The sequence below is a fragment of the Parambassis ranga genome, chromosome 5 (genome assembly GCF_900634625.1).
Source record: "Parambassis ranga chromosome 5, fParRan2.1, whole genome shotgun sequence".
Lineage (NCBI taxonomy): Eukaryota > Metazoa > Chordata > Actinopteri > Ambassidae > Parambassis > Parambassis ranga.
The window spans coordinates 16,297,019-16,311,909 of NC_041026.1; the positions used below are offsets into that span (position 1 = coordinate 16,297,019).

Below are 14,891 nucleotides of genomic sequence, written 5' to 3' on the forward strand. Positions count from 1 at the left end.
GCACAAATACCCACAGACTGTACCGCACAGTGAATGTACCTGCAGTACTAAGGCTACACCACACGGCCAGTAAACCAGAAGCCAAAGTCATGTGAATATTTATCTCCTCATAAGATTTTATTTTTGTCTCTAAGATTTCAGTCAACATCAATCTCTCTGAAATGACATCTATAAATAACTCAAGACCAATATTTCTTGAGTAAGAGCAAAAGAGACAGGATGCCCCATCATAATTTGTAAAGATTTGTTTATCAAGTAAAAACTGTAAACAAAGAGTGTGTGATTTTTTATCACATACATATATATGTATATATACAGAAAGTTTGTTTTGAAGATGTGGATGAAAGGTGGCTTTCATCTCTGTACAGCCGGTACCCCCCCCCCCCCCCCCCCCCCCCCCCCCCACACACACACACACACACACACACACACACTGTCTACAGGAGCCAGCACACAGAGATCTGTGGTTGTGTGAATGAAGGTTTGAGTAGTGCAAAGGGCCTTAAACACACTTGTGTTGTGACAGCACGTTCTTTTGTGAGGAACCAAAATAAGAGTGTGAGTCACTGCTCAGAGACATTGTGTCATTTGGCACCACATCACCGCAGCCCCACTTGGGCGTATGTGTTTGTATTGAGGGGTTGTTTTAGGGGATGTAGAGCCTGGAGTGTTCCCTCCCCTCTGTCTCTCCCCCCCCCGCCTCCCTCTCTCCTCTGGCCTCAGCAGGGACACCTGCACGCCTGCGCTAAGCCCCCCCCCCCCCCACCCCCGCCCATTCCCCTCCATCATTTGTCCCTTAGCTCCACACATCCATTACAGGGCAGGACTGCTAGCAGTTGCATGTAGAGTGAAAGAGAGAGATACAGGCAGAGAGGGAGAGAGATGTAGGAGAGTGAAGCAGGGGGAGGCGGAGGGAGCATATGATACAAAGGAGAGAGAGAGAGAGAAATAGATCAGGGCGTTACAGAGCGGGAGTGGGAGGCTGCAGATATCGATGGCATTAACAATGAAGCATTAGGAACCAGGGAGGTGATAGTCAGCCAGACAACGGCTGGGGGTAAAGACATTTGAGGAGGGGGGCTCCTCCTGGGTGAGCACAGGGGGAGGAGGAGGAGGGAGAAGGAGGAGGAGGAGGATGGGCCTCGAACACAGACTTGCAATGGCACTGCAAAAATTGGATTAAAGCAGTATGGTAACGTTTCTAATTTAATTTATTGCTGTGCTGCTTGTGTCTCATCCTCATGTGCTCGCATCCACGCTTGTTGACATCCATCGGCTGTCTCTCATGTCACGGTGTGTGAAGAAGGCACAGGCTTATCCTGTCCTGTTGTTTTCATGTCACAGACATCTGCCATCTCCATCCTCATCACAGCCCTTGCTTCTCTGCCGACCTTCAGCCTCGGTTCATCCACAGCATCACTCCTGCGTGCTGTTAAACAAAGAAACACTTAGGTCTGAGTAGCCATTGCTGTGTTGTTTTTGTTGTCTGTTTTCACCCATATTTAATGCCGGCCACTGCATCCCACCCCCCACCCTCCTCCACCTCCTCGTTGTCCTCCTGTTATGACCAAATGCTTAGCTACTGCATAATCATCTCACTTTCTCTGTAAAGACCAAGAAATGATTAATCACCAGGGACTGCAGTCATCTGTTTGTTTTTTTCCCATGATACAGCATGATTGTAGCCTACTTTATATATATTTTTAAAAAAGAATCTCTGCATCGCTTTGCTCTGGCTGGTTTACCATAGCACGGGAGGGTTTGTGCTGATTTCACATAGGCACGCAAATAAATACAAATAAATCCTCGCTCCATCCTACCGAGAGAAATTAGAGCAGCGCTATGAGATGTTTGGTGTCATGTGTCTGCCTGAGCTCATGTTTGCAGGCTCTGATTACACTGTTTTGACGTCAGGCAGAGAGTCATTAACAATCCCACCATCTGTCAGGCGGCACATATACATATAATACTGTCTGACCAGGGAATTCCTTCATGGATCAATGATTTGTCAGTACAGGTTGTTTAAAGGGATTACATCCTCATGTTGATGTGGTTTCATTAAGGAAAGGAGATTTAGGCTTAAAGGAGCAGAAAGTTACAGAATATTAGAGAAATCTCATCATCATCATCATTATCATCATCATCATCATCATCATCATTATCATCATCATCATCATCATCATAACAGTCACTTTTTACACATTTTCACACACTGCACAAATATTATCGTTAGCTTTACCTGATGTATTTTATAAAGGAAGGTGTTCGTAAACTGAGATTGTGAGGCTGTGCAGGGCAGGAAGCAGTGTGATTATGGATCATCTAATTAATGCATGATGGCCTTTCTGTGTGCTCCCAGATCTCTTCAACAAATCAATTACAGCCATAAACAAAAAGTAAAGTACTCCCATGGTTTGTTCATTAGAGACGTTGGTTTGAGAAGATATCTTGTTACAGGGAAAGTTTCTACAATTATAAGTAGTTCAGGTGGGTGTGTTGGAATAGTTTTTCCATACAGAATGTATTTTAAAATAACTGTTAAGATTAAACTAAAGTAGATATTCAGTTGTTTATTTATGACTAGATATTTTTATTTTCAGATACAAATAGTTGTCAGATACAGTCATTCTGTTTAAGTGTTAGAAATTACATTATGTATTTAGATTGCAAAGTAGCTGCTACAGTTATATTGTACAACTAATATATTACATAGAAACATTTACAGTTTACAGTGCAGTTGTGGTTTAGTTGAACACCTGCCAGTCAAACTGCTGCCTAGTGAGTTATCTATTTAGCTGAAGAGCTAGCCACCAGCAGGTAACTACTATGCTAAGCAGACAGAGCTAACAAATCAATATAATGAATGAGGTATGTATGGACACCTTTAAACACCAGCTTTAAGAACTAGAACCTTTTCAGTCAGCTTTTCTGTCCTGTGCAGCACTGCAGATTTATTCTTATTATTTTATATATTTTATTCTTTATGCTTTATTCTCAGTACTGTGGAAAATAAAATGTTTTCAGCCTTTCTGACAGGCAGTCTAGTATAGTGTTGAAGGCAAAAATAATACACATTAATGATGAAGTAATCCAAAGTTATCCATTGTAGGATGACTGACTGGATTTTTCTTTTGTCCCCTCAGCTTGACAAGAGCGAGGTGGCAACTCTAGGCCTACCCTCCACCACCAGCCATGGTGGCTCTGACAGCAACATCAGCACCGATGGAGCGGCAGCAGCAGCAGCAGCAGCAGCATCTTCTGCGGTCATGGCTGGGGGAGCAGAGGGTTCAGTGGCCGGGGAGCCGCAGCGAACCCGGGTGGCCTTGGAACACCTGCAGCAGAAGATCTTGAAGGTGACTGAGCAGATTCGTGTGGAGCAGGAAGCCCGTGATGACAACGTCGCAGAGTACCTGAAGTTGGCTCACAACGCAGACAAACAGCAGGCGTCCAGAATCAAGCAGGTGTTTGAAAAGAAGAACCAAAAGTCGGCGCAGACCATTGCACACTTGCACAAGAAACTAGAGCACTACCACAAGAAGCTAAAGGAGATAGAGCAGGTAAGTGAGAGCATGTGAGTCTACTGTGTCTTCACGTGGAGCTGTGTGAATAATTATCTCATGAGTGACTCTAACAAGTGTTCTATCTTTGTGAGGACAGTTGAGTCCAAAAATAGATTGATGGTTCTCTAAACCACTGCATCGTCCTGTGTCTCACCTAATTCTCTACAGGGCCTCTCTTCTCTTCTATCGTCCTAAAGTTTTGTCCCCTAACCCTAATCACCTCCCTTCTACCTTTGATCCTCCACTTCTCTGCTTCCTCATTTCTCTTCCCTCTCTACAGAATGGACCAGCCCGGCAGCCCAAGGATGTCCTGCGGGACATGCAGCAGGGATTAAAGGACGTGGGGGCCAACGTTCGTGCTGGAATAAGTGGCTTTGGAGGAGGAGTAGTTGAAGGAGTGAAAGGTGGAGTATCTGCCCTCACTCATACAGCCGTGGTCTCCAAGCCCAGAGAGTTTGCCAGTCTCATCAGAAACAAGTTTGGCAGTGCCGATAACATAGCTCACCTTAAGGACACTCTTGAAGACGGAGTTGGAGGCCACTCTGAGGACGCCCCCACACCCCGCGCCCTTAGCGGAAGTGCCACTCTGGTCTCCAGCCCAAAATACGGCAGTGACGACGAGTGCTCCAGCGCCACGTCCGGCTCAGGAGCAGGTAGTAATTCGGGTGGTGCTGGTGGAGGAGGAGGAGGAGGAATCTTAGGTCCAGCAATGGGGAGCCCAAGACTGGACGGGCACCATCACCACCACCATCATATGCACAGTTCTTGGGACTCTCTACTGGAGGGCCTGCAGGAAATCAAAGCCAGCCAGACACACATGGAGGACGCCATTGAGGACATGAAAGGCCAGCTGCAGAGTGACTACACATACATGACCCAGTGCCTGCAAGAAGAGAGATACAGGTGGAGATCACACACCACCGTCATCACAAATCCAATCCTGGCTAGTAGCATGAAACAGTGAACAGCTTGCATCTTATATTTGTATTTACAGCGGTCCTGTGTGTTTGTGTGTTCAGGTATGAGCGACTTGAGGAGCAGCTCAATGACTTGACAGAATTGCACCAGAATGAGATGACCAACCTTAAACAGGAGCTCGCCAGCATGGAGGAAAAAGTCGCCTACCAGTCATATGAAAGGGCACGGGACATTCAGGTAACGCTAAATACACAACAAAGTGTGTTACAAAAGTGTTTCCAGGTCAGTGTGATTAACAACATGTAACTATAAACAGTTAACATATAGAGGAATACACCACAGAGTTCTATCATCTTACATCTCTATAAGGATCCCATTAACCACATGGGCACTCAGTGGGAGCACCATGTTAAGTTGTCCTTAAAGGACCAGTGTGCAAGACTTGCTGCTGTCTAGTGGTGAAGTGGCAAATTGCAATAAATATACCTCATGTCTTTTAAAGCTGGAGGGGAGTCGCTCCCTGTGACTCCCATAAAGGTTTCAGTCAAAAGACAGGATTACCCCAATCACAATTTGTCGGCAAGCAAGCGAAGGCATCCTGTTTATCACTTGTCACTTTTCAGCATTACAGAAAGCTCTCACATACATGAATCAAAACCGTGGTCACATAGTAAATTATCACGCACTGTTAGTGGTTAAAACGGTATTCATGGCCTTTAATAGACTTTCGTCTCACTGTGTGGGTTTTTGTGTGGTTGCCCACAGGAGGCTGTGGAGTCGTGCCTGACCCGCATCACTAAGCTGGAGCTGCAGCAGCAGCAGCAGCAGGTGGTCCAGTTGGAGGGAGTGGAGAACGCCAATGCTCGAGCTCTGCTGGGAAAACTCATCAATGTCATCCTGGCACTCATGGCTGTGCTGCTGGTCTTTGTCTCCACTTTGGCCAACTTCATCACGCCGCTGATGAAGACCCGAGCGCGGGTTGCTGCCACCGTTCTGCTCGCCCTGCTGCTGTTTGTCCTGTGGAAGCAGTGGGATTTTGTGGAGCTGTGGCTGCTGCCCAGCTAAGGTTCCGGGCATGGGACTCCAGAGGGGGGGCCCAGAACAGAGAGCTGATTCCGCTGAAGCACCTAAAGAATGACTGAGACTTTAAATGTGGAAAAAAAAAATCACTGCACTTTTAGCTGAGTGGTGGATGGATGTGGCCCACGTGGATTGTGCTGGGAGGTGTTTACAGAGCAAAAGAACAATTCTCTGCTTGCCAAGCGACAAAATACGTCATCTTATCTCACCCAGAACTCCTGGTGTCGATGACCAGACCAATCATCAATTGCATTGCTATCACCAAAAAACTGAGTATTCTTGCAAGAAATCTTTGGATTGTCTTTTTCTAATTATTTATGATACATGAATTACAAAAGACTAGAGCCACTAATGAGTATAAAATGCTGATCATGTTCACTGTAATCTTCATGTTGAAGCTATTTGAGAGGAGAGACGTTTTTTCATGAATGTCATGTGCTCATGCATGTCCTCATATGTGCACTGAGATGCATCTAGTTGGCATGAGTTAACATTTCATTTACTGACAAATTGAATCTTCTATAACTGCCATTTTGTCAGAAATACAGTGCAGATCTGGTGTATCTCCGCTCTGTGTGTCACCCCTGGTTTGTTTTACATCCTGTTCTGGTGTTAAAACAGTGACTTTTTAAGGCTCATTTATTACTTTTCGTCTTTTTTTCTTCTTGCAATTGAATGAACACAGTGTAAAAATAAGATCTGCTAAAAACTCACAGTAGCGATCCAGAACTACTAGAACTATTTCATGAGCACTATTGCAGAACTGCTACTATTCACAGTGTCAAATTAAAATGGCATGTCAACGTTTATAACCAGTTTGCAAAAAATAATTACTGCTGTTTTATTAAACAATGTAAGAAATAAATGATTTGATATATTAGGCTGACCTTGATTATCTCTTCATCATCCCTGAGGGCAAATGTTTTTTTGTTTTGTTTTCCACTGGAGGCTTTTTAACAGAGTACAAACAAACGCATGTGATCAAAGATTTATCAGCTGCAATTTATGGATTTATTAATAGGTTGGTAAATAAGAGCAGCGTTAAGCTGCCAGTTATAAATATCCTTGACTGGTCGGACCACTTAAAAGGATTTATGTCTGCCTGCAGTATTAACTCTAAACAAAGACATGTGGTCAAAACAATTCGAAACCATGACAGCATCAATGCCCTGCGATGGACTGGAGTTCGTCCTTTCGCAGGTATTGATTAGCCTTTTCTACAACTAATGCACTATTGACTGTCTTTTACATGATCATGCCACTACTTTTACCCAAAGGGGAGATTAGGCAGAAAGAAAATGGAGGCCAATTCTATATAATCAAAAACAGTGGTCCCTGATTTTAATGTTGGAGATCTGATTACTCAATATACATTCACTATTGTGTGTTAGATTTCAGCTGCTGACTTTTGTGATGTCTCAGTTCACTGCTACTGTTGCAGTAGCTTAGCGTTTGACTATGAATGGTGACATTATAAAAGTAATGTTTGCCTAAACATGAGCTAAAATATGCTAACATAGCTATTGTTTTAAACCAAATAGAACTTGCTTCTAATTGACACTACACAGTAAGGACAGCTTTTCTATTGTAATGATTTATGCTGTGTTATCAATAAAATCCTGACACTTTGTGTGGTTCATGTTTGTTTTAGATGTGAAAATGCATTCAGCATTTTACAGTAAAATTCTTTAATTTATGCAAATAAGAAAAGGAGGGTGTAGGATCGTTTTGCTGGTAAAACGAGAATTAATCATTGATATCGATCACTTTTAATTACCTTATATCAGCAGGATCTCCAGCTGGACCAGATTACATGTACTCTAGGTTTAACATCTTTAAGAAAGCTTTAGAGGCATTAGATTCAACAGCAGGTCTCAGATAAACTGCTAATCCCATGGATTATTTCAGTTACACTTTACTTTATCTGTCCAACTTTAGTGCTGATGCAACATTTTTTGATTGATCATGAATTGTTTGTAAGTTACTACTTATGCATTGTGATGAATAAGAAAAACATTTTAAATTTATTTGGTGTTTTTAATAATTACTGTCAGGCAAAAACCATATGACCATTACATTTATGACAGGTATTCTTACAGTACACGACAGAACTCAAGGGGGTCAGAGTGGCAACACGGCCACACCTGACCTCTACAAAGTAAGACATTCATCGTCATTAGATTGTTCCAACTTTCACAGAGTTCACGAATGTATTTTGCATTTGACTCGTATCAAACACAACAGTTTTTTCTTGTTTTCCTAGCAAATTCTAAAGACCTTGATAGAAACAGCAGAGTAGAAAAAAAACATTGTATAACAAGCAGAAGAATTCCTGAATTTATCTTAATGTTCCTGTCGAGATGCAAGATGTACAATATATTGCTTTCAGGTGCTCAACTCAAAAAGGGTACCACAAGTCTCCCCAGAAACACATTCCTCAATATGGCAGTCTGCCTTTCCACTTTTCTAACCGCAGGAGGAGCTGCCATGTCAACACGAAGGAGGGGATCTACAGTAACTGCCCCTCCTCAAAAGTGCAGCTCTCCATCACTCATTGTCGATCAGGTCTAAATCCTGTTCTTTTTGCTTCTTTTTGTGGAACTGAAACAGAATGACTACAAAACAAACTAAAAGAAAAACTATTCATGTTTCACTGAGAGCTTTGAGCCTAAGACACAGTATCCAGTCACAGCAGTACGTCTGAGGAGAGGACAGGATGAAACACAAATGACACAGGGATGAGTATTAAAAGTTTCCGTAACTGACATTTCACAATAATTAAAAAAGCTGAACAGGAGGTAACACAGAGTTTGGACATGAATACTTTTGAGGAGATGTACAAACATGTACCTCTTAGCATATTTAGCGCACTGAGATCGGATGTACAGTTATCACAGTGACTGTGACTAAATGCTCCAGAATCCGTGTTGCCTCTTGATGTAAAATGCTGTCTCGGGATAGCGCCTGGTTGTTTCCAGACATTGTAAAAACATGGACACACAACTTGGTGTTCAGCAGGACAGTCGGACCCGCTCCCACAGTCTTCAGGCCATAAACCGTAAATATGCTGGTCCCACAGGCTGAGAAACCTGTGGCCTCATTTATGAAAAGGTTTTTGATTTCTTTGATAACTCTTCTGCTGTTCATTTTGACTTAAGCCCCACCACCCTTGCTATCTTTTTTTCTAACAAATTTAATATTTCAAAGTGATTGTTGAATGACATCAGAGAACATTTTCATAAATGCAGCCCTAAGTTGTACAGATCAGCGTCACAGCGAGAGGTACAGTACCTAGGCAGACCTCTGGGTATAGAAGAGAATATAGGCCTGAGTGTTGCACACTTCCTCCACACTGCAAACCTTCATCTCCGAATCGTTACAGTGGACCCAGAAACCTGAGGATAACAACACAGAGGGGAAAGGGTTAAATCACAACACAGCATGTGTATATCTGGGATGCAAAGGAAGTCCAGACTCGTCCTCACCTCCTTCTGTATTGTAGCAGTATGCGGTGTAGTGCCCTGAGCCGAAGCCTTTACCATGATGCATAACCACAGCAGACAGATCATAGGTGTAGCCTCCTCTGTGGACAGAGTGGCCTGAGTCTGTGCAGCAGTATGGTTTGATGTTCAGAACCTGGTCAAAGGCCACATGGACGCCGATTTTCTCCCTATGGTTTCGCCCTGACCATCTGCAAGACAAGAGTGGAGCTAGTTAGTCTTAGAAGAATTAAATAAACATGTAAAATAAATGTTTACCTCACTCAAACAAACAAACAAAAAAAAAACTACAAGTCATAAGAGAATTTGCTAAACAGAAAAACTTGCCTGAAGCGTTTGAGGTGCAGCCGTAGAACCTGAGGTAAACGGTAGATCAGAAGCTGCTTACATGCTTCTGACAGAACTAAGGGTTTATGGGATGATTTCCGTCTTCTTCCTAAAGGCATGAAACAGAGCGTTAATGCACACATCACTTAAAATGTACATTACTCATGTGAGGCGTCACTCTAATGCAAGAGGTGTTACACATTCTTAATCTTTTTTAAAAGTTAAATATTAACACAATGTTCAGTTGGACTGAATATGGATGGATTTGAAATAACAAAGAATCAGATTTTAACCGGAATGCATTTGAACGGTTGAATTACAGGCAAAATTAATCCAGACGTATCCAGCTACAGCAGTTTGTATTGCATTATAAACTCTGTACTAACTGTTGCAGTGGTTGCAGGCGTAGATGCTGCCTTCAAGAGCCTCCATCTCTGTAAACTTGGACAGCATCTCTGTGAGGGTGCAACTACGCTGGTAAGCAGTTGAGCCTGAGCCTTTGTCAACACTATGATATCGCTCTGGAAACTCCAAAGACAGATCCCAGAATGGCTCTACTGTGTTAGACTTGTGCTTACAGGATAAACAGGTCACCTAAAAAACACAAAGAAGAAGAGAAAACACAGGTGAATTAAGACAAAGGGTTAGGAGTCATACTGGACAGTAATTTACCATACATGAAGTGTGCCCTAACCACACTGGTAGCTCCTAGAAACACTTAATATTAGCATCTAACAAGTTAGGGAACACTTTAGGATAACAGCATAGGAATATAAAAAAAGTATAGGAAAGAGAAAAGTGCTAGAAGCTTTGCATAATCGCATCTGAAAGCAATCACATTTGGGTGGATGCAAATAAAAAGTCCAAATAAAGAGTAAAGAGGCAGAACACTCTATCATACAGCAACCTAATGTGGCTGTTTGTCAATGAAACCAAACCGCTGTAACACTTTTACACTGTGAAGTTACTGTCTACAACTGGACATTTTACATCATCTCTCAACTCCAACTCCATTCTCAAATCTCAAGTTCCAAGAAGGAATGTAAACAGAGAGCACTGTGCAGAAACAGCGGGCTTGGCCCACATATTTGCAATATAAATATCCACTGGCTGTAATATTAGCCTTTGCCCCTAAAGGTTAAATCATTGACGATATCCAATGAAAGGCTTATTGTTGAACACAGTGAGTGAATGTGCTCCTCTAGGAAACGTCCACAGGGTTTGAGCACTGATTATGACTTACAGGGTGCAACATCCAGAATGTTGAGTTTTTTTGTTTAGTCACCTCAGTTCTGAGGAGAAAAAGCAGCCATGGTTTTATTCCTAAGGGTTGCCTCTGTGTTTCAATGTTAAAGTTTTTAACCAGATTTACAGTTTAGATCACCACAAAAAAATAAAAATCAGTCATCTCACCTGGCTAAGTAGCTGCCCATGAAAAATGGTGTTCAGAACCTTTAGCACTTGCTTGGATAGTTTCCTCTTTGTGATGGGGATGACTATGCGCCGTTTGGACCCCTCTGTGTCCAGCTCCTGCTGCACCTTGTCCAGCAGCTCACACAAGAACTCCTGGGCATCCTGCTGGTCATATCCACGAAAAGCTGGGATAAGGTTCCACACAGAGTGCAGCATGGCAAAAGGAGAAACCAAAGACCAGCGGCCTGACCACATGACCCTGAAAAGTGTATGCAACTCATGGCACAGAGACATCTGCTGGCGGGTGGAGCAGCGAGACTCCTTAGGCTGGACCAACTCTGCTACCTGGGGAGAAGGAGGGACACTTTCTGTTTTGCCCACAGGTAAATTCCAACAGCCCGCCTTCCCCATGCGTCCAAGAGGGCATCCTGACAGCGCTGTGTTAGCATTATTGACGACACCTCCTGTCACCCCCTTTACGCCCTGGGAGTGATTGGTCTTGGCCAGCAGCTCCTCAGTCTCACACAGGTCCAAAGTGAGAAAACACTCCCTGAATTTCTGCAGGTGGCTCAGCACTTGCAATATTGAGTTCATGTAGCATGTGTTCCCCAAATTTCGCAGACCAGTGACACCTGGAGCAAGTCTCCGGCGTGTGACCGCATGTGTGGAATAGTATCTCCTCAGTTTAGCAGCTCTGCCATTCTGAGGAGCCTTGCGGGACAGGGGTAGAAGGGAAGGCTTTTTGGGAGGCGGAGGAGGTAGGCGTTCTGGGGGGTCGCGAAATTTACGAGGAATGAGTGTGATGGTTGAACGTGGCGCCTGAGTAAGAAGCCTAGCACTCTTCCTGGGAGGAACATTGCCAAGCTCTTCCGTGAGTCTCCTTTTTACCTCTTTCTTTTGTCGTCTGACTTCCTCAAGTTTCTCTCTACGATGATTCTGAAGCTCCTGATGTTTGCTGATCCACATCCGAAGCATCTTTCCTAGGAGTGCTTTTCTCCTGTGACGCAAGGCCAGCTGCATGGGAGGCTGTGGTCCACTCTCCCCAACCCAGGGGGTACACTCTCCCCCTGTTGAGGAGCGCAGCGAACGCCTACCTGGGAAGCGGACAGTAGAGAGTGCCCCTCTGAGGAGTTTGAGGTCTCCCTCTGCGTTATCATTGAGTACATAGTCTCCACAGGCAAAGCAGAAGACATCCAGCTCTCGCACCTCCATGGCCAGTGGGTGGTGTGACTCCTGAAAGTGTTTGAGTGAGTGCTCCTCTATGAAACGTCCACAGGCCACGTGGGAGCACTTGAGGCAGGCCCACACTGAATCGGTGGTGCTGCAGTCCACACAGTGCCATTTTTGTGGATTGAGGATGGAATGGTCTTGGCCCAGACGAAGGCGTCCCACGTGCTTACAACGATCCATCTCTCCAGATACACATGTGGCCTCAGTGATAGGACACACGTCCTGCAGCCAAGCAGCAACTCATTCTGAGTGTAGGGGTTACAGAAGAAACAGAAGTAAGGTTAAGACGTGGCCACTTATTCCAGTGAAAGGACATATTCTATTGTAATTATTGTGTTAAAAATAACTAGTTTATATTGTTCACAAGAGCAGGCACACACTGTGACAGAAAAGAAAGAAAATATTATACTCACTGTGAAAGTACTTTGCTTGATCCTGTCTGGGACAAAACATCACAACATCTGCAGAGAACTCAGCAGCTACAATCAGCTTGATCATCCATGTTCGCAGTCACCACTGACACCAACAAGAACAGTCTGAAAAACGGGGATGAAAGATGCATTAGATAACTTTGGTGATGATTGAAAGCAGCATGTTTTTTTAATTAAATAATCTGGCCATGCATGAAGGTTTGCTCCAATTAAAACAAACTCTAGGGCATTTGCTGTTTGTGCACATTAATCTGAATAAATGTGAACACTGCCATCTACATTTTGGTTCGCACCAAACAAACTCTGGTGAAGCTCCACTGAAGCACAAACCAAAGAAAACAAAAAAATATGAAAACAAATAAATAAAATGACTTATCAACATCCTGGCAAATCCAATAAACACATTTAGCCGCGCACGCATCTTTGTGCTGAAAAGTTCTGTTACAAAATAAACGTCATAAGAGCTGTCCAATCATGTGGTGACCTTATCAATGCACCTTTTGTTTTTCATCTTTTTGGTTTGTGGTTAAAAGTGCCACAGTGTGAAAGCTTAACAAATGTAGACTGTACAAGTTGTGGTGTCACACTTTTGTTTGCAATGAGTACGAGGCCATGTCTCTGGGTGCTTTTATTTCTTACGTGCATGAGCATTTTCTGGAAGTTTTTCAGGCACACCATACTGTGGGCTTGCCAGCCCATTTACAAATACAAATAAGACATCAGGAATGATAAATAACACAAGTCATTGACAGGAAGTGAGGTTATAAAATAAAAAATACAATTAATTCTGATTGTTATTATTATGTGCTCTGTTTAGTCAAAAACAGCAGCATTGTCAGAGCCAGATGTCCATTTAAAATATTCCCTTGATTACTGAAAGACAACACATGGTGCTCATTTAAATTGAGACAATATTTAAAGATCTTAAACAACCAAACTTGCTGGCTAAATGTTGACATGTGTGGTTTACTCGTGTTAATGTGCTGCTATTACAGAGCGTGCACAAATATTTTCATTCATTTTAGTAAAGCATCGACTCGTTTTAAAACACAGATTCAATCTTTGATTTAATGTTAACACATTATCAACTCTCAGGTCGGCGCAACTGGTTCCTTCTACCCAAGCCGTAGTTTCATGTCGTGTGCTATTGTCGCTGCATGTTAATCATTTACTGTCTGATATTCTCAAATGCTACAATAAGATCACCATGTTTCCACTGTGTGTGTCCGTGTCTTGGAGCCTGTTGTCTGGCTCAGACAGGCTGGCTCTTTACGCCATGCTAGGCTACCTCACCATCACCATGTTCAGTCAGAACAAAGAGCAGTCAGAGAGCTGCACTCTCCAGGAACATCCAACAACTTTGTTAGTCTGATCAGCCCAGCAGCAATAAGTTAGCTAACACCGCTAACACCTAGCTACAGCTGCTCTGCACATTGTTAGCGCTGCTTAGCCCTATGCTCTGTCTTACCTAATTACTTACTTAGTGGAATATATATGATCCCCTTGTCCCCAAGTAGCTAACATTTGTGTTATTAGCTTGCTTCGGTAGCTAGCATTAGCTACACGGCTAACGTTTGCTGAGGACAATCGAAGTTAACCTCACGGTTGTTGTTGGTCGCTAACGTTAACTAACGCTGGACGGCTTAGCTTGCTAGCAAACTGCGCCGATCATCGTTTAAAAACTCCCCGCTGACATTCAGCACAGAAAGCCGGTTACTGAAATACGCCCACAATCACCCAGAACCTTAACAATGTTCCGTGACAACAATTGCAACGTCTGATAAGGGAAAAGCTGTGTAACATTACCATCGCCAACATCCGTCCATCCGGTACACTCTGAGCTGCTGCTTGTTGTCCTCCTCACAGATTGAACAACCCAACTCTCGATCCGAGCCCAGACCCTACTGCTCTCATTGGACTGGGACTGAGCGGCAGCCGGCCTCTCATTGGCGGAGAGTCTGAACAACAGGCAGCAGGACGGACCGACCGTCCGTCCACCCACCGAGGCCACATGGAACAATAACCGAGGCTGCTGGACTGTAAACCGGGCGAAGAGGACAACGCTGTGTCCACGATCCGTTGTCTGACCCTAGTGTCCTCGTAAACCCATGTGAGCCATGTGTCAGCTGCTCTGTGTTAATCTGATCAAATGTACATGGGGGATGTGTAGATCTAAGCACAGTATTAGATCCACTGCGTTCATATGGAAGGACTTCTTTCAGAACTGTAGGCTTGACCTCTTTTACTGCAAATCACGGTAAATCAAGTTAATAGGAGGTGACTGGTGCCAGGCTGCTGTCTGGAAAAACACAGTGCAGGGCTTATGGAAAGTTTTCAGGCTCTCACAGTAGTGTTACAGTTTCCAGTGGGTGAACTGTATACACTGCTCTGACAAAAGAAACGTGTTTATAATTAAACATGATAGTACTTTT

General features: G+C 43.6%; 2 protein-coding genes across 2 annotated transcripts; one reads left to right on the plus strand and one right to left on the minus strand.

The window, feature by feature from the left end:
- The first annotated feature begins 1,127 nt into the window (after positions 1-1,127).
- tmcc2 (transmembrane and coiled-coil domain family 2) lies at positions 1,128-6,469 on the plus strand. The gene is made up of 5 exons (XM_028406587.1): positions 1,128-1,192; positions 3,144-3,557; positions 3,841-4,463; positions 4,580-4,715; positions 5,244-6,469. The coding sequence occupies exons 1-5, from the start codon at positions 1,190-1,192 to the stop codon at positions 5,541-5,543; spliced, it is 1,476 nt and encodes a 491-aa protein (XP_028262388.1). The 5' UTR covers positions 1,128-1,189; the 3' UTR covers positions 5,544-6,469.
- A 1,105-nt stretch (positions 6,470-7,574) lies between these two features.
- Positions 7,575-14,397, minus strand: usp49 (ubiquitin specific peptidase 49). The gene is made up of 7 exons (XM_028406579.1): positions 14,266-14,397; positions 12,442-12,564; positions 10,799-12,273; positions 9,772-9,979; positions 9,386-9,494; positions 9,044-9,249; positions 7,575-8,953 (listed from the first exon to the last, which is right to left on the minus strand). The coding sequence occupies exons 3-7, from the start codon at positions 12,206-12,208 to the stop codon at positions 8,850-8,852; spliced, it is 2,037 nt and encodes a 678-aa protein (XP_028262380.1). The 5' UTR covers positions 12,209-12,273; positions 12,442-12,564; positions 14,266-14,397; the 3' UTR covers positions 7,575-8,849.
- Positions 14,398-14,891: the final 494 nt, after the last annotated feature.

Bases quoted from the DNA above. Each gene is read 5' to 3' on its own strand.
- tmcc2 (XM_028406587.1), top strand. The intron at 4,464-4,579 runs GTGGAGATCACA...TTGTGTGTTCAG, and splicing joins CTGCAAGAAGAGAGATACAG to GTATGAGCGACTTGAGGAGC. The intron at 4,716-5,243 runs GTAACGCTAAAT...GGTTGCCCACAG, and splicing joins AAAGGGCACGGGACATTCAG to GAGGCTGTGGAGTCGTGCCT.
- usp49 (XM_028406579.1), bottom strand. From the start codon at position 12,208: ATGGATCGTTGTAAGCACGTGGGACGCCTTCGTCTGGGCCAAGACCAT. The intron at 9,980-10,798 runs GTGAGATGACTG...TGTGTTTTTTAG, and splicing joins ATGGGCAGCTACTTAGCCAG to GTGACCTGTTTATCCTGTAA. The intron at 9,250-9,385 runs GCAAGTTTTTCT...CTTGTCTTGCAG, and splicing joins CTGCACCTCAAACGCTTCAG to ATGGTCAGGGCGAAACCATA.